Source organism: Pygocentrus nattereri, chromosome 1, assembly GCF_015220715.1.
Source record: "Pygocentrus nattereri isolate fPygNat1 chromosome 1, fPygNat1.pri, whole genome shotgun sequence".
Classification (NCBI taxonomy): Eukaryota; Metazoa; Chordata; class Actinopteri; order Characiformes; family Serrasalmidae; genus Pygocentrus; species Pygocentrus nattereri.
The window spans coordinates 47,785,242-47,810,506 of record NC_051211.1 but is presented as its reverse complement, the minus strand read 5'-3'; the positions used below and the strand labels follow the sequence as shown (position 1 = coordinate 47,810,506).

General features: G+C 40.3%; 1 protein-coding gene across 1 annotated transcript; it reads right to left on the bottom strand.

Annotated features, from left to right (window-relative positions):
* Positions 1-1,805: 1,805 nt before the first annotated feature.
* On the bottom strand, positions 1,806-21,430 carry tspan12 (tetraspanin 12). Its single transcript, XM_017712181.2, has 7 exons — positions 21,365-21,430; positions 20,421-20,503; positions 17,261-17,396; positions 8,874-8,939; positions 6,960-7,067; positions 6,321-6,464; positions 1,806-2,899 (listed from the first exon to the last, which is right to left on the bottom strand). The coding sequence occupies exons 1-7, from the start codon at positions 21,428-21,430 to the stop codon at positions 2,591-2,593; spliced, it is 912 nt and encodes a 303-aa protein (XP_017567670.1). The 3' UTR covers positions 1,806-2,590.
* Between the last annotated feature and the right edge of the window lie 3,835 nt (positions 21,431-25,265).

Sequence of the window (25,265 nt, the reverse complement as noted above, 5' to 3'; positions counted from 1 at the left end):
TAAATGACCTTAAAGCACCACTTACATCACAGAGTGTCTGTCTGTTTATGTTCCAGCAGGTGATCTTAGATCTGCAGATACTGACCTTCAACAAACACCTTCTGTAAAATACCGAAAACATGAAGAGACTTGTTCAATTATTGTGCTTCTAAACTATGGAGCTCAATTCACCTTTTATTAGACAGTTAAGCTCAGTGCTCACCTTTAACTTAGCGTTTAATTAAAGCTCTACATCTCTTGGTATTTATCATTTTACTTTGATTATTATCATTTTTTACATGATTTTAAATTAGTACTCATAATTTCCTGGGTTACTGCTAAGCATCATTACCTGTCTGTAAAGCACTTTGAGCTGCCACTGGCATGAAATAAAGATTATTATTAGATCTACTTTTACATTCTCAATTCTCAAAACCAAATGTATCTGTGTATTGCTTTCTCCATGACAAAATGTTTTTATAAGGTGTAAAAGAAAATTGATTAAAAATATAATTATCGGGAACATTTAACTGTAGGATACAGTTCTTAAGGCTACATGGCACCTACATGAGCTTGGCATGACAACTGACAAAAACCCTACATGAATGTTTACTAATGCTTGTTTCAATAGGCATTGTCTGTCATCATGCTAAATTACCCCTAGGTGTGAGTGTGTGAGTGACTGTCTGTGTCTGTCTGTCTGCCCTGCGATGGACTGGCGACCTGTCCAGGGTGTATCCAGCCTTCCGCCCGAAAACTGCTGGGATAGGCTCCAGCATCCCCCCGTGACCCTGACAGAGAAGCGGCTTAGAAAATGGATGGATGGATGGATGGATGGATGGATGGATGGATGGATGGATGGATTGTCTGTCATAAAGGCTACTTTGATCAAAATTTGTAAATGTAACATTTATAGCGAATGATGCCTATTGGAATAAACATGAATAAAAACGTATGTAGGGTTATGTCAGTAGTCATGACAAGCTTATTCAGGTGTCATGTAGACTGTACCCTACAGTAAAGTATTACCCAATAATCCAATGATGAAAAATTAGATTAAATGACTCCAAAATTTTCCTAGGCAATAAATCCCTGGAATGCAGACATAAGGAAGAAATTTTGGAATTCATTAGACCATAGGATTATAGTTAGTTACATTACTGCTCTAAAGACTTACTACTTTCAAAAGGATGAACCTGTTATTTACAAAAAACAAAGAAAATTTCATGTTCAGCATTTTCCGCAGAAATTATACGGAAACAGCTAAAAACAACAACCAAACCTCTCTCAAACCTTGCCAGTCATAAACTAGTGGCAAGTCAAATCAAACCAATGCATTAAGTTTTCATTTCCATTGAAACCCATTTTAAACATTTTTATTTGGCTGAATGCATTAAAATAAATCTCTCTGCATTATGGGTTCATCATTCTGGCAGTAGGCTGTGTTAATGGCCAGCAAGGTGTGAGAGTGGTTTAATGTTTCTAGGTTGTTTTTTTGTAACATTAAATCACATTAAACTTTTTTGATATAATGGGTTGTAAAGGAGAGAAACATTGTTAATGAGAAAGTGATCACTTTGGGCTTAAAATACAGTTTCTTTTGGCATTTATGAGCAGTTGTGTGCCATATTTTAGTATGTTCAGCCATGGTAAGCTTTTTCACAATAAGCACTAAGTGTTTTTAATGTTCCTCTTCAAATGCCCCAGCATGGGGAGATGCTGGAGAGAAACTGAATTTCGGGTTGGAAGTACCTCCCAGATTCGAATCATTCAAACCACATTCTAGCCTGCTTTTTAGAGAGGCAATACAAACACACACTGAGAAATAAAAGATCTGTCAAATGTAGTTCACTGAAATTCACACACATGCTCCATATGAGTATATGTACAGCTTTTTTGTAAATCTCAAGGCTTCTTTGCACAACCTTCAAAGTAGAGCTTTTTGTAGCAAGACACTTTTGCTTTTAAACTAAAAGGATTCTATAATTTACATCACAGTGCTAGTGAATTAAGACATGTAGACATACAGCCCAAAAGTTTAGAGCAGCTGGATCTTCCTTTAGACAATTCAAATCTCTTTTAAGACTCAAGTTGAAGTGTGAGTGTATGTGTAATGTGTTTAGCCCTTTCAGTCCAAAGCATATATAGAAAAACATCATATATCCTGCTCCAAACATCTAGTGGAGTTTAGTGTCCATGGAACTCAAGGGTTCGGCTGGATAAGCAGAATAGCCATCTAGGGACACGTCCACTAGCCCCTTGTTAGCTGTACTGATAACCAACTTCACTTTTCAGAGTTTTGCATAAAAGACTACGCATCCAGTCCGTCCTCAGATATATTCCATTTCTGTGTTTATGTACTACAGCACTGTCAGTACTTCCGAAACTGCATGCTGGCAAACAAAACCTCCATGTCTCACTGCAACAGGCGCTCCATGTTTCTACTGCAAAGCGGAGGTTCTGTCATTTTTACAGTACCTTGAACAGTTATGAGATCACAATGGGTGTCCTGGCAACCAGCTTACTGTTCAGGGTTGCTGTGACGCTGCATTGTTACTGTATGCCAGATTCCAAGAGATCAGCTAGTGGAGTCTGGTAGGTAGTGCAGCTGCTAGGAGAGCTGCTCCATTTCAAACTGGGCATGTCCATTATGGGGGGCGCTGGCCCAGGCTTCGGATGGGCGTGAGTGCACGTGGCCCGACTTCTGGGGCTCCTCTGTGGGACAATGTGAGTGGGTGTGTGTGACGGGGTCAGTCGGAGCAGGGTCAGGAGGTTTGCGGTCGTAGTAGAGTGCCCAAAGCAGCGTGAGTGTCAGGGTCATGGCCAGGATCTGGGCCACTCCTATGGACACACCCAAGAAACGTAGGACCTGCAACTGCTTTGTGCCACGGATAAAACTGTAGATTTTAGGCCCGCAGCCCTGAAAAAGTGTACACAAAACACATACATTTTTACATAATAATTGACTCAGTTTTGCTTTAAAAAGAAAAAGAAAAAATAGAATATCAATAGAAATAGCCCAAAATTATGTGTCAGCAGTAGTTCATGCTTGGTTTTCAAAGTGAGCTTCTTATGACATTAAAGGAGCATTCCTGCCTAAACTAGCATTTAATATGCTGCTTTAGAAAAAAAAAAATTATTAATTGCAAGATAAGATGTTGTGATTATAAAATAGTGTGTCATAATTAAGATTGTCAAAATAATAAGATTTTAAGTCATAATTATGACATAGTATCTCATATGATCACTTACTGTCTCATGATTATGAGATAGTATGTCATAATTAAGAGATACAAATTCATAATTTTGAGATACTAAGTCATAAATATGAGATTATAAATCAAAGTTATAAGATTATGAGTCATAATCTCAACATAGCATCTCATAATTACAAAACAGGAATCAGTAATATGAGATATTATGTCATTATTATTAGATACTATGTTGAGTAACACTCATTCTTCTTAGCATCTCATAATTATGAGATTGAAAAGTCATAATTGTGAGATACAAAGGAAGTGCTCCCATTGGGACACAGGGAAATGTTCGAATTAGTATGACTTATTAAATGGCTTTTTACATTTTTATAGTGACTCACTCGTTTTTTTTTTCTTTCCTGTGGCAGAAAAGGGCTTTCGTTGTATGACATACTGTCCTTTCATAAAAAAACAGTAGCAGCAGGAATCCTCAAGTTTGAGTTATGTCTGTATGTCTGTCTGTTTTGCCTGATATGGGTTAGCATAGGTTTCCATTACTTGTAAGTTACTTTAGCCCCTAAAAAAACAAAAGTATTGGCAGGAAGTAAAATGTGTGCTTTTTTGCCAGATCCAATTTTCTTTTCTCTGATAGAAGTATTGAATTTTTCTTGAAATAAAAAATTGAATGCGGTTCTTCTTCTGCTGCATGTTTTGCTGGTTTCTGTACAGAAACAGTTCTAACATTTCTGAGGCCTCAGCACAGCAGCTGCCTCAGTAATATGCAAGCAATGTAACACTCATCTGCTCTGTGTGTGTGTGCGTGCGTGTGTGCGTGTGTGTGTGTGTGTGTGTGTGTGTGTGTGTGTGTGTGTGTGTGTGTGTGTGTGTGTGTGTGTGTGTATGCGTACGTGTGCAATATTTCCTATGCAGATAGAGAAATGCGGAAAGGCAGGTACATTATTTCCTGGCAGTGAGAGATTTGTGCTTTAGAGCAAGATGCCTGATACAACTCCTCTACCAACAAAGGCCCAGAGAGAGAGAGAGAGAGAGAGAGAAAAGGGAGAGTGAAAGGGTGTAGAGATAATGTGAATGAGAAAGACGGTGAGTGAAAGAGACAAAGTAAGAAAGTCTGTTTCTGACTGACTTTACAAAGCAGCTCTTTGACTGCGCTGTCCTTGAACAAACACAAGAGGCAGTGACAGTCGTGTTCCAGCACAAGGACACCGTTTTTACACCGGTAGACCTGCGATGAAAAGAGCGATGCATTGAATTTACTCGACTCACAGATGTACATCATTTCCACCTGAATAAAGTACAGTATATTACACAAACACAGATCATCTTTTAGTTTACCTACTTTTGCAAAAATTGTGTTGATGTAACACATTTGATTCAGTTGGAAATGATGTGCACATTTGAATCAAATAAATGTAACACAGTGAAAATTTTGGATACACTCACTAACGAAAGGACTTTTCTTTATTACAAATAATAGATTTCTTTTCTGTCATTTTTTTTCTCTTTGCTGATTTGATTTATTTATTTGTATTTGTATTTATTTTGATTTATTTTTGCTTCTGAAATCTTTCTTTTGCATCTGACTCATTTTCCCAGGGGGCAGATCTTAGAAGAAAGCATTCACCTGCACTCTCGATTGGTCAAATGATTTGGACGGGTCTTCTGACACTTGCTACATCATGGGTGGGATAACAAAACATGTAGCATGTTTAAAAGTAATCTTTAAGGTAAGAACAACATGTTATAATAAAAGGAGTCTGAGAAATGAACTGTAGATGGTAAAATAAAAGCTAATGAGCTGAAACCAAAAAATACAAGCTGAAACCTCCACCCCCAGCAACTGCCATGAGTGATGACCAGAAGTTTGACCAGCTCTCTGTAAGAATGCAGTGCTTGTGCTCCACTTTAACACTAGACTCTAAGTTTTATTAACACACTGCACATAAAAACAGCTCCGGAATCAACACTGACTTTCTAATTCAAAATGTTTGAAAAGTTGTTACCTAAACAAATATGTTCAGATCATTCATCAGTGTGTGAATATGAAGTTATTTGCAAATTGAAAACTTATTTTCTTTTTTAAGTGCCCACTTAAAATTAGTTGTGCAGCAAGCCCTTAGCAAAGCCTCACTGTCCCCTTAAAACATGTACATCCAAAACAGTAACTTTGCAAGAGAAGACAAAACCATTCATAACATTCAATGTAAGTTAATGTCTTTTTTCCAAGCAATTTGGGGGTCTTTATATTGGTCCTTTCCTCATGAAAAATTATTTAGTATATGTGACAAAAACAGGCAAAAAAAACTAAACTTTAAAATGTGAGATATAAATTTTTTGATTTTGATATCTTGAGTATTATTTAAAATTTAGTCAAATATTAGGCCAAAAATAAGCAAAACCTTTTCATGAGTAGGTGTGTCTACAGTTTTAGCTGTAGTGTAATTTTTGTAATTCCACTTTTTAAAAATAGATTTATACAAAAGCACACACTTTACTATTATATTGTGGAACTTCAAGCATTTATTTGTACATATTTAGGTCTTATGGTTATGAAAAACATGTATTCTGTAAGGTGATTCTAAACTTTTGACCAATTCTACATGTATGAGGGGATTTGACTCAGTCTCTGCAAAACAAATAGATGTGCAGCTGTGTGAGATGACAGTGGGAAGGAATGCATGTATGTGTGGGTGTGCGCAAGTGTGCATGCGTGTCTGTATCTCTCCTCAAGTTGGCGAGTACCCTCGGCCAGCATCTGTCTGTGGGTGATGCTTCTACACATGCAGGTGCTTTTCTGTGCTGTGAAACGGCCGCTAGACACATATTTAAAGTTTTTAGCCTCTCAGCACTCTGCACATCATCTCACGCTGACATCCCTGTCTAATTACACACACAGCTAAGAGAGTCTCTTCACCGCCTCTCCTCATCTGACCCTCCTTTCAGAGAGTTCTTTATCTCTCCTCACAGAGCTGTGCTGCATTACAATTACCTCCAACAATAGAGTTACGAATAAACCAACATCTGAGGCTCTTGTAAAAACAGAGCTCTTGCTGCTCGAGGCCACGGTGTCTGCATGTTTCAGGTGAGGACTCATCTAAAATTGTGCTGGCCACCAACCAAGCTTACCTCTTGGTAGAGGTCACTCAGGTCACGGTGGTGGGCATGGTGAGCACAGCCTGGATACTGATCAGAGCAGCAAGAGTCCGGCGGCCACTCCATCTCAGTCATTTCCAGCCAGTCAGTGAAGTAGATCACCCCACAGCATTTGAACTGAAAGGAGGAGTCAGGATACAGGTCAGGATTCCTAACTGCTACTTCTGCCAAAATAAGATGCCTGTCATTGTTTGGAGTAGCTGCTGCTTGGTTGGACAGAAATCCAACCTAATGAGAAACTGTAGTGCACTACAATAAGGTGCACGTACATTCAGGGTGCAGTGATAGATCAGGTGTAGTTTTTGTTGAGCTTTTTAGGGATGCAAATAAAATCTGCAAACATGATAGGCTTATCAGAAGGATCCCTGGCTTTAAACATTACTGGTCAGCTAAGATAACTCTGCACACCATGAGTTATAGCATAGAATCTTTGATCCATATAGGCTCTTGACTTTACAGCAAAAACAGAAAGTGTGAGCTGTTGCCTTGAGCATGGTTGTCAAAAAAATTACATTATGGGACAGCATTAGTGAAAACACATTGTGTCCACACTGAGCTGTGCCAAATAGGGTGTCTGTCACTGCAGCAGCTCTTAGTGAATTGCACTCTCACCTCAGTCTGAAAGGAATTCCAGGCGTGGGTTAGCCACTGGTAGCGCTGTAGGCCATAGTTGGGCATGCGCGATTTCAAACTGATCATATCAGACCTCTGCACTGAAGGCTGCAAACACAGAATATAGGACATTCTATTTACATTATGCTAATTCAGCTGCATTTAAGGGTAAGGGTAAAACTGCATATAATCGATTTAGCAAGACAATTCACATGAAGCAGTAGAAAATCTGCAGATGAATATGACTCTCATGTCCACTTTATGGATGCTATTTTTAACAGTCTCTCCCTTATTCTAGCAGACAGCTGGGTCAAACAGCAGGCGTCACTAGTAGCACTGGCCTTAGGCATGGACTCAAAACAGCCTGCTTAATGTCCCCTTCAGAAGCACTGTAATCCTCACTGCTATTTCGCTTTTGTCACCCCTTGAGATAAGTTCCTGCCTCGCAGTGGACCCACAGTGCCCCTGGGGCCAGGTGTGTCACCCCATCATGTCGATGAACTGAGCAGATTCTGATAGCAGAAGCGGGGAAAATGCGGCTGGCTGCAGTTACTGATAGCCACATAGCGATGTGGAGTTGAGGAGAGAGGGACGGATGGGACAATGGGGATAATGTTGCAGGGCCAGGTGCAGAGGCGTAGGCTGATAGCGCAAAGACAAACACTCACACAAACACACATAGGTCACTTTCGGTCACACCTGCGCAACGGCACACATCAAAGCTATTCGAGGGACTTTCAGTTGCTGATAAGACAGTGCCTTGAAGGAGTGTGTGTGAGTGTTTGTTTTCGGACATTTTCAGGACCAGCAAAATAGTCCATTGGAATCGGATTTGTAAAGTATGTGTTACAAAAACAAGCGGTTTAATACTGAAAGGGCAAATGTATTTCCCTTGGGTGTCACACAGAATTTTAGGTGTGAAACTGTCACTGGGGCAGTGACTCAGTACTTTTAGTCAGAGAACATAATTGTCCCATAATCCATTGAAATTATATTTTCTAAGTTGTATTGACTCCTTACACCCCGTCTCACCTCCAGGCTTTTTATTTTATTGTCCTGTTTACGCAGGCTATGAAAAGGTGCAAATATGTCCCATTATATACATTAAACTTATTTAATGTATATAATCGGACCTTAAAACCACTGTTGTACCTTTCAGGGTACATTTACACTGTTTGTACCTTGATGAACAAAAAAAAGTACCTGTGCAGAACCATTATTTTTATTGGTGTAGGACATATTCTTATTACATAGGTAATAACTACTTGCACAAAATATATATTAACGGGTCATATTATCATAGCAATAGCCCCATATGTATTATTCATATATAAATGATACTTAGGGATATATTGTTATTGTATATCGGGGTGTATATTGGTAATTACACATCTCAACAACTAAATACATTTTTCAAGTATTTATTGTGCCCACCCTTCACCTTTATTATGGCTTTTATTCTTTTCAGGAGACTCACGTTCAGTTTAACAGAGAAATCTGCAGGGATGTTCTTTTTTTCACAAAAAAGTTTCCAAAGTTTCCAAAGTTCCAAATTCCCAAAGTTCAGTCTTAGAAGTCGGTTCTTTTTTCTGCTTCTCGTGATCCAAATGATCACAAACACATTCAGTGATGTTGAGATCTGGACTTTGGGGTGGTCAGTCAGTCCACACACACATCTCACCAACGTGTGCCTTCTCCGACCCCTCCCAGACACACACACACTATGCCGCTAAAGGAAATCTGCTTGAGCCAGGCCTTTGAACTCTAACAGTTAAGATTAGCCTCAGAAACTTGATCCAAACTCCAGCAGGTCAGAGAAACCCCTCATACAGATACAGACATGCTGCTTATGTGTGAGAGAGAGAAAGATGAGAGGAGTGCAGCAGTGCTCATTTTGTTCATAGTGTAACTCACCTCCTCGTACGTCCACACTCCGCTGGCCAGCTCCACGCAGAAGATCACCAGCAGACTGCCAAAGTACTGCACACACACACACACACACCACTGTTCAAAAGGCCAGAATGACTTGTTTTATTAAAGATTTTGTTCTTTTATATACAATAATGATTTATACCATATAAGTTCAACATTTTGGGAAACAATTTGAAGTTATAATATTGTACATGATATATTCTATCTATCCATTTAAAGCAATGTTCTAACAACTGACTAAATCCCACAGGTTAGCCTAAGGCTTGTGTTCACAGTCAGTGATGTATCTAGTCTTCCAGAAGGTCTAGAGTGATGCCTTTTCTCACAACTCACTGTAAATCAAAACCTGACTGGTTGATTCCTTCCAGTTCCTCATTATGTTAATCTGACACATTAGAACTTCAGCTCAGCTTCTGATGTCCTAACCAATGGGAAAGCTCCCTTAGTTGTATCTACCTAGATACTACAGAGAAAAAGGATCATTCTGATGGGATGACTTTCAGGAATGTATCCCCTTTGCTTTCAACCAAAACTTAGAGAAATGACACATACAATGACACATACTACTTCACATCAATCACTAAGCCTTCTCTTAGAGCGTAATGGCCTCCTCTTGATCGTAAAAAGGGCCAATGTGTCTACGGGTTTTTCTTCTAAACAAGCAGCAATACTACTATTTAAATCTGCTGGTCTCAGTCTTTAGATGTGATCAGGTGTGCTCTGCTGTGTTGGATTGAATGCCTGCAGCCATGCCGGTCCTTTGTGGATAAAACGTATACCTCTGTCCTCAGGCCTAGATGACTTTAGGTTTTTTCAGTCATCATGTACACATTTAACATTCATTCATTTTCCTTTATTTCCACAGCTTCATACTAATTATTTGAAAGCCAAATTTCACAAACACCAAATTACTTTAATTGTGTGTTTTTGCTGAAGCCAGAGTGATTGTATATTGCTGAAAATGTTGACTTTTGATCTGCAGCTCTGTTTTCAGGGACATCTTGAACCATCTACAGCTCAGTTCATCATTCTAAATGCTTCTAACTACATTTCTTTTCTTCTGTTTTTACAGCTTTCTACAAAATATGTGAAACCTGTGAAAGTTGCTCAGGACTAAAATATTTGCATTATTCTATATAATTATCTGTGAAAAAATCTGCATTAATATCTTATTTTAACACTGATTACAAACTTGTGAAATGTGATTGCAAACTTTTGAATGATGTGTTTGAGAAGTGTTTGGAACATGAATGTTAAAACATGGCAAATGGGGAAAAACAGAGAAAGAGAAGAGCAAGGTGAAAGGACAGGACAGATGCAAGAGAGAGAGAGAGAGAGAGAGAGAGAGAGAGAGAGAGATGATTGGTCCTCCCAGCTCGTTTGTTTGTCAGTGACTTTTATCATGAGTGAAGGGTCAGTATAGTGAAGACCGACCGCAGCTTTCAGAACGGACGGATTCTTCACACATGGACCCAAATTAACACTTTCCATCACACTCATATAGTCTTTCCCTCTAAAGTCTCGTCCTAATATACACGCATCTACACAGTGTCACACGGACACATGGCGAGGGCTTATTGAGATGAATGTTGGTGTCAGGCGCAGTGTTTGGTAGTGCATTAGTGCTGCAGGCCTGGCTGACAGGTTGTTTATTTGGAAACTCTAAATATTTGTGTTAAACAGATGGCCATTCCTGTGTTACAATCCATTTGCCGTTTGCCAGACACGTACACACGCGCACTAACACCGACTAAACATGCATACATTCACACATCCAACGAATGCTGGCTATGGAAAGCTGCTATGCTTATTCTCTACACCCCCCTCCCTCTAAACATCTCACTCTAAATCTGGCAGAGGTGAACTTTTAACCTGCGAAGCATCTCCCTCTCTATAACTCTTTCTCGCTCTCTCACATCTGTAGGCAAGGAGGTTATTCCATGAAAAGAGTACCACAACCTTTGATGTGTAAGAGACAAATGTCTGATAGGCTTAAATATATAACTTTAAAGCTCATCATTAACATAGTATACAGATCATTGTACTGAACTAGTTCAAAGTCAGAGTTCTCAACCTATTTTCAACTGATTTAGATTAAAATTCTTTTGCTTTGAATCACCCTACACCTTCATTGTGTTTATTTATTTATTTTTTTAATAAATACTAAAGCATTCCATTTTGTTACTACTAAGACAATAGTACCACCTCCGACACACTGCCAAATGTTTCTGTAGCGACTGTATCTGTAGTGATCATTTTATCTAATTTTGAGCTTTTTTGAGCACATTTTTTTTCTTAAAACACAAAAAAGGTTTTCTTAATTGCACATAATGTGTGTTTTGGTAGTGACAGTTCTTAATGTCACACACTGGCTTTCAGACTTTGGGACAGACTTTACTTCAAAACAATGGGATCTAACTGCTCACCATGGCCATGAGGGTCAGGGATGCAGCCTCACTTCCTGCTCTAAAATGAAGGGCCGTGGCTAAAATTAGGCTCCGTCTATGGACTAAAACTCTTTGTGTTTCAATATATGTGTTTCGGTGACATATATGGGCAAAAGTATTGGGATACCTACACACTACACATACAGAAGCTTTTTTGACGTCCCAGCTATAACAGGACTTGGCTCACAGTTTCCGCTGTAGTTCATCCCAAAGGAGTTTGATGGGGTTGAAGTCAGGGCTCTGTGTGGGCCAGTAAAATTATTGCACACCAAACTCACCCAGCCATGGCTTTATGGAGCCAAACTCCATAACTCCCCAAACTGTTACCACAAAGCTGGAGGCTAACTGTCCAAAATGTTTTGGTATGCTAAAGCATTAAGATTCCCTTCACAGGAACTAAGTGGTCTAGGCCAACCCCTGAAAAACAACCCCATAGTATTATCCCTTCTCCACCAAACAACTTTACAGTTGGCACAATGCAGTCAGTCAGGGAACATTCTCGTGGCATTCGCCAAACTCAGACTCATCGATCAGACTGCGAGATAGAGAAGCATGATTCACCACTCCACAGAATATGTTTCCGCTGCTCCAGAGTCCAGTGGCAGCATGCTTTACACCACTCCATCCAACACTTGGCATTGTGCTTCATGACTTTTATGCCCTATGCCCGTCTGCCGGTCTATAACTTTACATGGTCTGACATTTCATAGCTGAGTTGCTGTGGCATCTGATTTAACCTGAAATATTCCACCCTGTCACCATTCCCTCCTGTCTCAATGTCAGTATGATGGGTTTGGACTTCTCAGAACTATTAAGAACAAAAAAAAACAATGTTAAAATAGGAAAAACATTCCAGTACTGATTTCTTGAAATAAAAATAAAAAACAGCATGTCTATTGGGCACCCATATTTATGATCATGTTAACCCAGTGGGCCTTAGGGGCTACAGTGGGCCCAGCAAGTATCTGCTTTTAGATTTGGTGTTTTAGATAGGAATTTCATTTTACACTGCAACTAAGGACACCTTTGTGAATTACATGCAATCACAGACATAGCCAGCTTAGTCAGCTTTAGCCTATGTTCATTTTAGCTGAACCTCGGCCTCTAGAAGTCAAAACAGCAAAATACAATAGCAGGAGTCACAGGCAAAAACTTTCAGTCTGATCTCTATCTGCTGCATCTGTTCCTCGGTTTAGTCACGTGACCTTCTTTCTTGACACATTAACCCTTTAAGGCAGACACATAAACATGGCTATTTCTGCTGTTATGTGACATGTACATAACACAATCCACCAAAGCCAAAAATTCAGATTTTTTTTTTGTATCTTTTTGAACAAGAAACTGCATGAATAAGAATAGCATATCATTTTCCATTATATTGTTACTTTGATTACACAGAATAATAATAACTGCAGTTTGCTAACATTGGGTAGAGAGAACTATGTGGACAAAAACATTTCATTGCTTTTGCGATGCCACATATACATTTACATACGTAGATCCGCCTATTAAGCCTACAGCAGATTAGCTATGCCATTGATACTGAGGTAATAGGGACTGCTTTTTAAATGAGGCACACAACAGTGCAGCCAATCAGAACGGAGCTCATTTATATGTATCAGCCTCAAAAACACTGCAACAAAACAGCCCATTTAACTCTAAGGGATAAACAGGGAGTATAAATCATCATGTAAAAATGAATTATGCCTGTTTTGGGGAAATAAACAGTACCAACATCATAAATGGACCTCAGGGTAAAAAGTAATGCATAATGAAGGACATGGGTCTTATAAGTAAAGAGCATGGCAACGATAAAAATCCACATCAACAATCTTTTATAACTTTGTCATCTAATCATTGCAGCCCTACTGTCCGTGTGTGTGTGTGTGTGTGTGTGTGTGTGTGTGTGTGTGTGTGTGTGTGTGTGTGTGTGTGTGTGTGTGTGTGTGTGTCTTTGGTGAACTGAGCTGCAGGGTAACTGAAGCAGCCCCTGTTCTCCGGGTCGTCCCGCTCTGAGGCTGGATTGCCTTACCTATTGTGTGAGTGTGAGATAATACTGTAGCCTCTCAGTAACTCAAAGCCAGATAAACAGCGAGGAGAGAGAGAGACTCCACACAGATGAATGGAGAGACCCAGAAAGGGAAGGAAGGGGGGATGGATGAAGGCGTCCCAGAAAAATAACCCTGGTCTGGGTCAGCAGACAGAAACCCCACCCTCCACTCCAGAACACCTGGGTGATGAGGCCTACACATTCTATCCTCTCCACACTGCAGTTCATGTGGACAGAGCTGTGGCTGGCCAAAACAAAATGTAGCAATGACGCTAGGAAGCACATCATTCCTGCAAGAACAAAACCTGGTATCTCCAAAAAAGTAACTTTACAGCAGAATGTGATGTAAAAAGATTGTAAGCAGGCTCATTATTGGTCCATTCATCATTTCAATTTGACACAGTTTCTTCACTTTCTAAGCCTTCCTCTAAGCTTTTACATTATTTGGAGATTCTTTTGAAGTGAGGTTCTTTGTACTCATGTACCTGATTTCCAATAATGGTCCATCCACTAAAAACTTATTTAGGGAACCACAAGTGATTCTTAAGTGGTTCTTCTATAAGTGGTTCTTCATGGCACAAAGAGGCTTTTTGTCACATTTATTTTTAGGAACATCTGCTCTTCTGGAACATGGTCAAAAATGAATTTGTAATGACAAATATTCTCTAAAAATATCTTTTTTTAAAGTACAGGAACAGAAAGCTCTGTTATGACAAGATTATATACCACTTTACTTATTTGGCAAGTGGGGCCAGTGCCAGGGACCTCTGGCTGCCAGAGACCTCAGGGGCATCAGACAATCTGACCCAAGGGGGCTTAAATACTTGGCAAAATCCACTGCAGATATAAATATTTGATGGACAAATAGTCCTTCAAAATGTACATATGGCAAAATGAATTAAACAAAATCTGTTCTCAGACCTCTGAACTTTGCTGAAATTAGATGTATTACACCAGGGGTACTCAATCATGGTGCCGGAGATCTACCACCCTGCAGGGCTCTAAACTCTAGATGTCTATGAATGTTACTTTTAGACAGAATTAGACTTGCATTGCTCAAAGTGCACATAAACAGGGATATGAACTATTGCTTAATCTTGCGTTTCAGATCTTTACTGATTTTTTTATTAAAACATGCTCACAAGACCACATCTAGAAATGCTTGAATAAAAAAAATTGAAATATATTAAAACACAATTCAAAAACACTGATCAGTGAGAACTGACTGGGTATGGTCCTGATTTTCTAAGGGATATGTATGATTTACAGCCCTCAGGGCCACATTTTCAGCCAGCTTCACTGCTGAAGCAGAGTTAAACCTACCAGCACAAGCGAGGAGAAATGAGTCAAATGTGCTCTACATAGACACGTGGTGTTGTAGGATATCCTGCCTAAAACGTTATCTAGCTTTTAAAGCTAAGATTCTTATTTACTTTATTGCTGTTGATGTGTGTCCAGGGACTGCTAGTGTGGCCAGGTGAATGAATGAACAGGCAATTGGACGTTCTTGATAGTGAAACTATGCTTGCAAGATTAGCTAGTAAGTTTCTTTAACCTGAACAGAGAGAAAGAGACTATAGGATAACACAGTTTTGTTAAAGCTGAGCAGGCAGACAAACAGTATTAGTATCGTTGTGAATGGTGAGGCTAATAACTTAACATTCAGCAGCATTCACACATCTGGACTGGCCTGACAAATCACCAGCTTTAAATCCTCTTGAAAATCTGTGGTACAACCTAGAACAATGAATAAAACACCAGGGGAATCTGATGTTTTCATCCATGAAATCTGGCCAAACTACGCAGTTCTTTGATGTAAGAGTGGCTGAACGTTGATGTCGCCTACATTCAGAAATGTGTCCAGTTCATGCCAAATCAAGTTGCGGCTGTTATTCATGCTCATATTACATGTTACTGGGTATTTTTTGTCCGGGTGAGCTTATAAAGAATAGCAATGTAGGGTCAGAAAAAGAGGAATTGTGAAAAAAATATTACGTCAATTAATAAAAAAGTATTTTGTCCACCACATAAGGACACATTGAGGTTGTGCCAATAGCAGAAATATAGTGCCGACAACTGGTCTAGTGAATGAATGTCTTACTTTATTCACTTCAATCTCTCTCTCTCTTTCTCTGCCTCTCTCTCACCAACATCCCACAATCCTCCTGCAGCACCATAACTCAACATACCAACAAGCCTCAAAATGCTAATCACACCCACCAAGACACACACAAAAACACACAACATGACTCTCACAATAGATTTGTGGGCGCGACCCTCTGTGGCCTGTCCATCACTTTGATTGATGTGGAGTCCCACCGCTACAGTGCCCACCCTCTCTGTGTGTTTATTGCTACTGGGGGGCCGTAACTCTTCCTCTTCTTCACGAGTCGAATGTTTTACAGCCCTTCTAATCAGCAAGAGTGACCCGCTACGAGCTAACAAAGAGGTCTCTACTAGCGCATAATGCACTCTACACACCCTATTTCCATACATCAACAGCAACAGAGCGAGGAGGACCAGCCTGATACAAACATTTACAGTTCGGACCACTGGAAACCATGGCAACCTGTATCACTCCCTAGTGTCAGAAGTAAGAACGTGGATGTGGGAGAAAAATGAGTGTGGTAGTTCTTAGGTAGGCCACATAGGCCACTGTAGCATTCAGACCACGGCTCACACTGGGCTGGTGGGCTTATATGCGTTCATAGAGAATGATGAAGTATAATATGTACATCTAAAGCACCTGGCTGGTGCACATTAAGCCTAATCAGTATCTCCTTATTAAGCTTAGGGCAGTAAAACCTCACCCAGTTTTAGCTGTTGACTGCTTTATGAGTGAGGCACAATATACAGGGCCAATCAGAACTGAGCTCAATTATACATCGTTGTTTGTAAAAGTTTGGTCATCGCTGGAGAAATTATGTTTGTTTAATTCTCTAAGCAAAATTAAGTACACATTGTCTATGCAGAACACACTTTTGTACATTTTAATGTGAAATCACTGTTTATATGCTGAATTTAACATATTGGAAAGAAATAAAACATAAAATATGCAAAAAGTTATTGCATATTTTATATTTTACATTTTGGTTTTCCAGCATGTTGAACTGTTGAAATGAAAAGAAATTGTGCACTAAAATGACATATTTATGTTTGCTCCCTGCAACAAAAAACGTAATTGGCAGGGGATGTTCAAATTTTGCATACAACTCATATATCAGTATATTGCATATATCAGTCTTAAAGGCACAATAACAAAAACATTATGTCTAAATCTAGGGGATAATGCTCAAGTAGAAATGAGCAAAAAAATGAGTAGGAGTGTGTTTGCCCCCTTTTAATTCCTCACTTCCATAACTACATAACTTACTTATTATTTTCATAGCAGCTGCCAAATTAAGTATAATGCAGGTACTCAACATTAACCCTTGTGTGGTGTTTGTGGTGTCTGTGGGACCCAGTTTCAATGTTTACCAAAAGAAAAAATGATGTTTTAAACATCTGGTATTTTTACATAATTGTTATGGCTGTATTGGTTTAAAAAACAATAATGCGGTGGGCCCACCAGACCACCGAGTAACAAAAACATCAACACCACACAAGGGTTAAGTCATGAGTTAATCCATTCTTGTGGTGAGGTAACTTATCAGTACATGAAACCACCTCTCAGAAACACAAGCATTATGAACTGTAACAACATAGAATAAGAGTCAAAACTATAGTGCAATATCACTTTCATAACAAGTGAATTATCACATGTATAATAGAATAACCATTTAAGCTTGAGACAACTTTAAACTTTAAAGTGTCGTCTTTTCTTCTGTTTTTTTATGATGTGCACACAAACACAACCCCATGGGGGGACGTACCCAGGACAGGAGGAGCAGATTGCATTTCAGTGTGCCGCAGTAGCCCACCATGGCCACGATGATTAGAAAACAGCACACTGCGATGACAACAGGGTGGACAACAGGGGAGTATGTGAGGATCGCTGCCTCTTCCAGCCTGAGACAGAGAGAGAGAGAGAGAGAGAGAGAGAGAGAGAGAGAAGGAAGGATAGAGAAACAGAGGAGTCATTCCTTGGCAGCCTTTTTGTTTATTTATCAATACATCCTGCTTGCCCCCCCCCTGCCCACCTCCCCCCACTCCTTCTCCATCCTCTTCTCTCCCCGAACGGCATTTTTATTAATCCACCAGTTGCAAGTAAATAATGATTGCACTCAGTAGGAATGCAAGCCTCCTGACACTTTCTCTCTCAATTTCTTTCTCACTCTCTCCCTGTCTCTGTCTACCTCTCTCGCCCTCTTTCTCACGTCTCAATGACACATTACTGTATTCACCAGGGGAAGGTGTGGGAATGTTATGTTTGTATGTCGCAGCTAATCAAGGGTCAGTTTGTTGAAGGATAGGTGTGAACCACTCATGACCCCTCTCTTCCCTTCTCCCTCCTCTCCCTCCCCTCACCCACCCACACACAGCACTCACTCTTCCACAAAACCCTTCCTCTTTTTTCTGGGATTGTGGGATGTCTTCTCTCTCCAGAGAGAGGTTCCTAATGGCCCTCGAAAACATGCACCCCCCCCCTCGACACACACACACTCATGCAGAGACCGGATACATACACTGGTATGAAGCTGAAATCCTGCACTCAGCTGTTATATCATTATGTGGCATTCATTCAGTGCAGATGAGATTTTTATTGCTGCAGAATGGAACTGAGTCAGCGAGTCAGGAAGAGGCAGCTTTGGAAGGCTCATTCCACTATATGCAATCACGTCTCGATGCATTCCCCTCACAGTTTATTTGCAGACACCGGCCCAGCCAAGCTCAGTGAGATTCAGCACTGATTAAATAGTACCTTACAGCACTAAATTCCACCTGAAGAAGCACCAATCTTCTCAATTAGAGATGTTACTCATTCTAACCCCACCTGAGGTGTTCGTTCAGGGTCTGTAGCATCAATGACTCTCACTATTCAGCTCATACATATGCATGCAGGTTCCCCTCTATCTGCACTTGCATTTATAAGGCTGCAAAAGGAAGAAGCTGATCTCAGATCAGCAGAGTAATTCAGTAAGTGTTCCTCATTAAAGTTTGGTGTAAAACTAAATTAACACAATATTCTCCTAATGCCAAAATGTAGTCAATCAGCCAAAACATCGTCCTGTCTGATTGGTGTGTTTCTTTGGCTTGCTAAAAGCCTACTATACACCATAAAGGTACTGCGCATAGACTGCATAGATTTTTAATTCATCAGTGCACAAACTATGTAAATTTTACCTAGAAGGTACAACAGTAGTTTTAAGGTCCAATTATGTATCTTTTTATAACCTAATGTTTAAAAACAGAACAATAAAATAAAAAGCCTGTAGGCAAGACAGGGTGTGTGGACTCAACTTAGAAAATATCATTTCAATGGCTTATGGTTCAGTTATGTTCCCTGACTAAAGGTACTGAGACGTACCCTTGAGGGTACCAGCACAGTGACAAGAGGAGCACTGCCCCAGTGACAGTTTCCTAGCTTTTTTTCTGAGAGTATATGGCCAAAAGTATGTGGACATACTCCTAATTATCCCTCCTAATTATTGGTGTTTCAGTTACCCCTATTATTAACAGGTGTGTAAAATAGCCATGCAATCTCCATAGACAAACACTTAAATGGGTCATACCCAAGAACCCAGTGACTTTAAACGTAGCTCTGTCATAGAAAGCCACTTTGCCACAAGTGGTGTAAAGCACACTGTCCCTTGACTCTGGAGCAGTGGAAAAGTGTTCTCTGGAGTGATGAATCATGCTTCCCTGTCTGGTAGTTTGATAGATAATGGGTTTGCTGGATGTCAGCAGAATGCTACTTACCATACGTAATGTCAACGGTAAGTAAGGTTTGGTGGAGGAGGGATAATGGTCTGGGGCTGTTTTTCAGGGTTTGAGCTCAGTCCCTTAGTTCCAGTGAAGGGTAATGTTAATGTTACAGCATATAAAGACATTTTAGACAATTATATGCTTGCAAATTTGTGGCAACAGCTTGGGGAATGTTCCAGCCAGCATGACTGAGCCCCACTGCACAAAGTGAGCACCATAAAGACAACAAATTTGGTGTGGAGAAACCTGTGGCCCTGTAAAGAGCCCTAACCTCAACCTCACTGAACAGCTTTGGGATGAATTGTGATGTCAACTGCAAGCCGCACCCTCTGGTCCCACAACAGTGCCTGACCTCACAAATGCTTTTCTGACTGAATGGGCACAAATTCCCCGAAACACACTCCAAAATCTTGTGGAAAGACTTTCCAGATCATTGGAGGCTGTTACAGCCTCAAAAGTAGGGATCTTCTCCATATGTGTATGGTTTTGCAATGGTATGTCCATCAAGCTATTACAGGTGTGATGGACAGGTGAGCACATACTTTTGACTGTATAATGTAACTAAAAAGTAAACATGCTTATACCCCACCAATTAGCATTTCTCAAACAGACTTGCTTAACTTAACACTGTTATGTTTAAAGTGTAACATACTGTTACGTATAAAAATGATCAAATGAGTAAAACTGTTGCACTACTAAAAATAGCGCTGTTGAACAATACTAACTGGTTTTCATAAGCTTTCATTGTGCTACATACTTCATGTATCCTAAAAGAAAAACTTTTGTCTGCTTGAATATGCCCAGTCTGAGCAGTACAGCAGTATGGCCTGGGGTAGAAGTGGGTGCTTAAGTGCCTTGACCAAGTGCCCAGCCAAACATACTCAGTCAGCGCAGGGATTTGAACCCACCACCTCCTACTTTACAGCTTACTTCTCCTACCATTAGGCTACTAGCCCTCCTATTAGCCTTGTAGCTGTAGTGTAAAACTTAAGATGACACCTTTTAGTTTTTCACTTAAATAAAACTAAAAGAATGATGATCCATCAAAGCCGCTGGCTTAGAAATGATGTTTACTGGCTGAAGTGTGACTGGGTGGCTGGATTTGTAATGCTTGACTGATTCAAGTGGACAGGGCGCTTCACACCTGCCCCTCTCGGAGGCCCTCACCTGGTGTCGGCGGTTAAGGTGAGCACATTGTTCAGGTAATCCCTAAGCCACGCAGCCACTCCCAACACACACAGAGCCATGAGCTGAGGAGAAACAGAGAGAAAGCAGCTTTAGTGCATGACCACACACGTACAGTTACGTATCCTATGAATCCCCGACAATCCGCAGAGCCCCCCTCAACACTGTTTGTACATGCAGTTGCCTTGGGAGCCTATTTGCGTCTAGTGGAAACGTCTGACACATTGAGATATGAGTAGTAGTTCGGGCACCCGTTGGCATTCTTGGTCCCGAAAACGACACCCTGCACCCATCATCACATCTAATTCCCTAAAAATAGTGCGCAGCAGAATGTGAGACTGGCTGGTTGAGCTTCAAGCTGCCTACATACAGATAAGGGGCGTGTGTGTGTGTGTGTGTGTGTTGGGGGAGGTGGTGGGGGGATAAATGGGCCCCTCATTCTGTGTGTGCAGTGTTGAGTTGGGCAAAGCTAAACCCGCTGTAACGTGAGCGCGCACCCGGCCACCTGCTGCTGGACTTGGACGTTTTTCCACCCGTATTCCGGAAAATCCCGCCCATCTGCTATGGGATTGGCTAGTTGCATCTGGCGCCGTGCGCTGGGATTGGCTAGTCTACGATAACAATTTCCATATAACCAAAATACATCAACACAAATAAAACAATTGAACAATGTTAATTTATATGAGCGAGTTAATTCATTGGGAATTATGAATTAACGTGGACATAAGTGCAATGACGTCATTTTATTACTGTGGAAATGATGTACAAATTTAAATTAAGTCAATTTAACGCACCACAGCGAGATGCTGCTAGCCAACCAGCGCGCGGAGCGCGACGCTCTTAGCCAGTCAGCGCACGAGGCGCGGGTTGCCGGAATACGGGCGGGAAAAAAAAAACCCGCCAGCGCTACTTGAACGTGTTCTTACCCAGAAGAGTAAGTTGAGAGCGTAGAGCAGGCAGCGCAGGCACTTCACCGAGTCCTCCCGGGCCATGGCGCGCGCACCGACCGACGCTCCGCGGCCGCGTGCCACATTTCAACCGGACACGAGTGGACGGTGCCGGCTCGCGCGTGCCAAGTTGACGTTCCACTCGAGCACGTTAGAACTGTGGGAAGCTCTCGAGAGCAACAGGTGACCCCCCCCTCCCCGCTAAACTTTCCTGCGCCCCAGAGTCTGGCACCGCTCGCGCCAAGCGCGCAGTCAGCCCAGTTGTTTCGATTCAGAGTGATGACGGCGCAGCTGGAAGTGATCGATAATCCTCGCGCAGGGCAGCATGTTCAGCAGCAGGCGCCTCTAAAGTCTCGCGCTCCACAATCTAATCCAGCGCCATACGTTGAGGTGCGCTGCGTGTCCGTGCTGTGAGAGGTGCGCTGCTGACCGGTCCCATCTGCCGGACTTTGGGGGGCACTGGACGCGCTGTGTGGAGAGACTCTTCCTTCCTCCGGGTCCTAAAGTCGAGCCGAGCACCAAACTCCAAGCGCAAATCAAGACAGCTGGACTTTTAGAGCAGAGAGGAATGCAGCCAGCTCTCCGCCTCCGAGAGAGACAGAGAGAGAGAGAGAGAGAGAGAGAGAGGGTGTGTAAGGGTGTGAGAGAGAAAAGGACAGTGCGAGTGTGTGTGTGTGTGTGTGTGTGTGTGTGTGTGTGTGTGTGTGTGTGTGTGTGTGAGAGAGAGAGAGAGAGAGAGAGAGAGTAAGGGTGTGAGAGAGAAAAGGACACTGAGTGTGTCTGTCTGTGTGTGTGTGTGTGTGTGAGAGAGAGAGAGAGACAGAGAGACAGAGAGAGAGAGAGCATGCAGAGGGTTAGGAGGTCAGAGACTAACTGAATCTGCCATTGGATGGGAAAGTGTAATAATGGTGACTACAGGCCTTCACACTATAGGAGTTATATATAGAATAATGCTAGAGTTTATAATAGCTGCTCATACTGCTGATCTTTCCCTGAAAATACTCTTTGTACTGTGATTACATTTGTTCGATTCAAACATGCAGTCATATGCAAAAGTTTGGACTTTCCTGGTCAAATGACACATTTTGTTGATTTTCTAAGTGAAAACAAGACAATAAATCCTCTGTGGAGAACACACTTCTGCACATTCTACTACAAAAAATACTTATTTGTTTTCTGATTTTAAAATATTGTTGGGGGAAAAAACATTAAACCTGGCATTTATTTATTTATTTATTTATTAAATATTTCATTTTTATATGTTTTGGTTTTATTCTTTTTCAAAGTTTTAAACTCAGCAAATATATACAAACTGTGCACTACAAAGTGCAGAAAAATGCCATATTTAAGTCTGCCCTCTGTAGAGGGTGTGTTAACGTACAGTATTTACACTTAGAAAATCAACAAAACATGTCATTTGACCGGAGGTGACTGTTTACATAATCTCCACATTAATAACAATACATCACAAACATTGTAAACAGTAAACTGAAAGACAACACTGTGTTAATGTAATATTTAATTCATGTGGAAATGATATACATAAGTAGATGATTCTTTCAGCGTGGGGCCCTTTGTGAAGTCTTACCCCATGCCTGCTCCAACTATTACAATAGTCCCAGTATTGAGTTACTATACTATACTATACCATGCTATACTATACTACAAAATCTCCTATATCTTGCTCAGTTTGGGTTCACGTATCAGTTCTAGCACTACTGATGTGGCCTCAGTGTTTTTGCAGTCTGAAGTTAATAGAAGTAGTAATTAGCAGCAGGCCAACAACCTAAATTACTGATAATGTCACACAACTGTATTATAACCGCACAGTCTAGGCTACTGTCCATAATACAAAACGAGTAAACCGTTAAACCAGTCATGCTATTCATGGAAAAATTCTTGTATCTGCCAGTATTTCTGACTATGAACCGTGAATTAAGAGACTTACTGGAATGTTGTGTTTATTTGTTGGAAAAATTAAAAACACTGATGTTGTGGTGAGGTTCAGTATTTGCAGTATAATCAGGAATGAAGTTTAGTACAATGCAGCAAACAGTAGCAAAGACATATGCTTGATAACTGAATTAATACCATATTCATCTTGTTTATCTTTATCACACACAACCACTGAAATGCACAGTAAAATCACAGGTACACATGATGTTCACTGTGTACATTGGACATTATATCCAGTATTGTCTGTGATTTTTCTGCACAAAGGACTTTTGCTATACATACGTACAGACCATCATTAGAGAATATGTGTTCTTTCTCAGGAGCCACCAGAGAGTATTTCACAGAGCTAGACAGCTTAAAGGGGAATCCCACAGATTTTTCAAAATTTCTACATAGTCAAATGGTTAAGTTGTAAGACGTTAGACTTAAAATAAATGAATGAGATGTAAGCATTGTGTTGTAGACATTGTGACCTCTGGTTCCTATCACCACCATATATACTGTATATGTATTGATATTCATTGATTTAAGTCATCGTTGTCCAGTACAAGATAAGGATAGCCCTATTGTGTGTTGACTGTACTGACTTGATGTTTAACACCGTCAATAGCTGATGTCAGGCCCAAACTCTCTTCTATAACTTAAGGATACATTAAGATCCATAATTATTGCTAAAGATGGGTTACAAATTTTTCCCTTGTTGTTTCACTTATCCTCCCTCTGAGAATATGAGATAAATCACCATTAAAAAAAAAAAAAAAGAATTATGAAAACAAAAAAATACATATCTCACAGATATTGGCACCCAATTCACTCATTCACTTTGTCAGTAGTATTGTTATATCATATTACTGCAATGGACAATAATACTCTAAATAGTCACTTTAAATAATCATGACACTGAGTCACTTCACTCAATTTATAATGTATATAATCTTCCAAGATTATCCCTTGTTTAATATGAATATATTTGTACATAGCAGAGAGGGTTTTTTCCGTACACGGGTCCCTTTTGCATCTATATTTTTAAAATATTTTGTGCATATTTTATATATTTCAGTTTCAGTATTTTGTTTGTATTTTTATGTTTACTTGTTTACTTTCTGTAGAGTGATTAGCTGAGCCTCACCACAAGCATTTCAATGCATGTTGTGCAAGTTACAAATAAACTTGAAACCCCTGCATTCAGAATTTTAGAATCTCCCATTGGCAGATTTACAACAGTCTGAATGGTAGACTTCTCTCATAATTTCAAAACAAAGTCACTCAGAGTGGTTTGTCAAATGTTCCTTTTTAGAGACACTTACCGAGTCTGAACTGTTCACAGTGGTGGTGATGAGACATCCACTGAGTTTAATGCCTATACAAGCTACATCACGGGAAGCTATTGCATGAAATGGCTAGAAAAAAACACTGTCTGATACCTGAGACACTATTTTACAATTGTTTTGTGATAGGTCTTTAGCCTACAATATACATTTGAAATCTATTTATGGTGGAGATGTACATGCAGTGTGTTGTGAAGCAAAATAGCCCCCAACGGAAACTTATTTTTTCAGATTCATCTCTATTTTACCATAATCAAAATTGCATAAAAAACTGTATAAAAGACACTTGTGGGTTCACTGGTTGTTTTGGTCAGTAAATAAAGTGGCTGTATATGCGCTATAGACATTGTGAGCACTTCTTCCCATGATTACCATTCTGAAAAGGAAACTGCACTAAGCTTCTCTACAACTCACCATTTCACATCAGACAACTTGGAATGACTACTTATATCCCATCCACTGAATTATGCAGAATTGTTTGGAAATCATCATATTTATCACATGTTTATTCATTTTTACCTACAATCAATGCAGTCCTACAATCCAGTTACTGACTAATAACCTTCAATGTAATAACCTCTGGAACATTAAAGTAG

What these genes read in the sequence shown, in the direction of transcription:
- tspan12 (XM_017712181.2), bottom strand. Translation starts at nt 21,430, where the DNA reads ATGGCCCGGGAGGACTCGGTGAAGTGCCTGCGCTGCCTGCTCTACGCT. An exon ending in CTCTCAACTTACTCTTCTGG is followed by an intron (nt 20,504 to 21,364) that starts GTAAGAACACGT and finishes GTTTCTCCTCAG; the next exon opens with CTCATGGCTCTGTGTGTGTT. An exon ending in GAGTGTGGACGTACGAGGAG is followed by an intron (nt 7,068 to 8,873) that starts GTGAGTTACACT and finishes CTGTGTTTGCAG; the next exon opens with CCTTCAGTGCAGAGGTCTGA.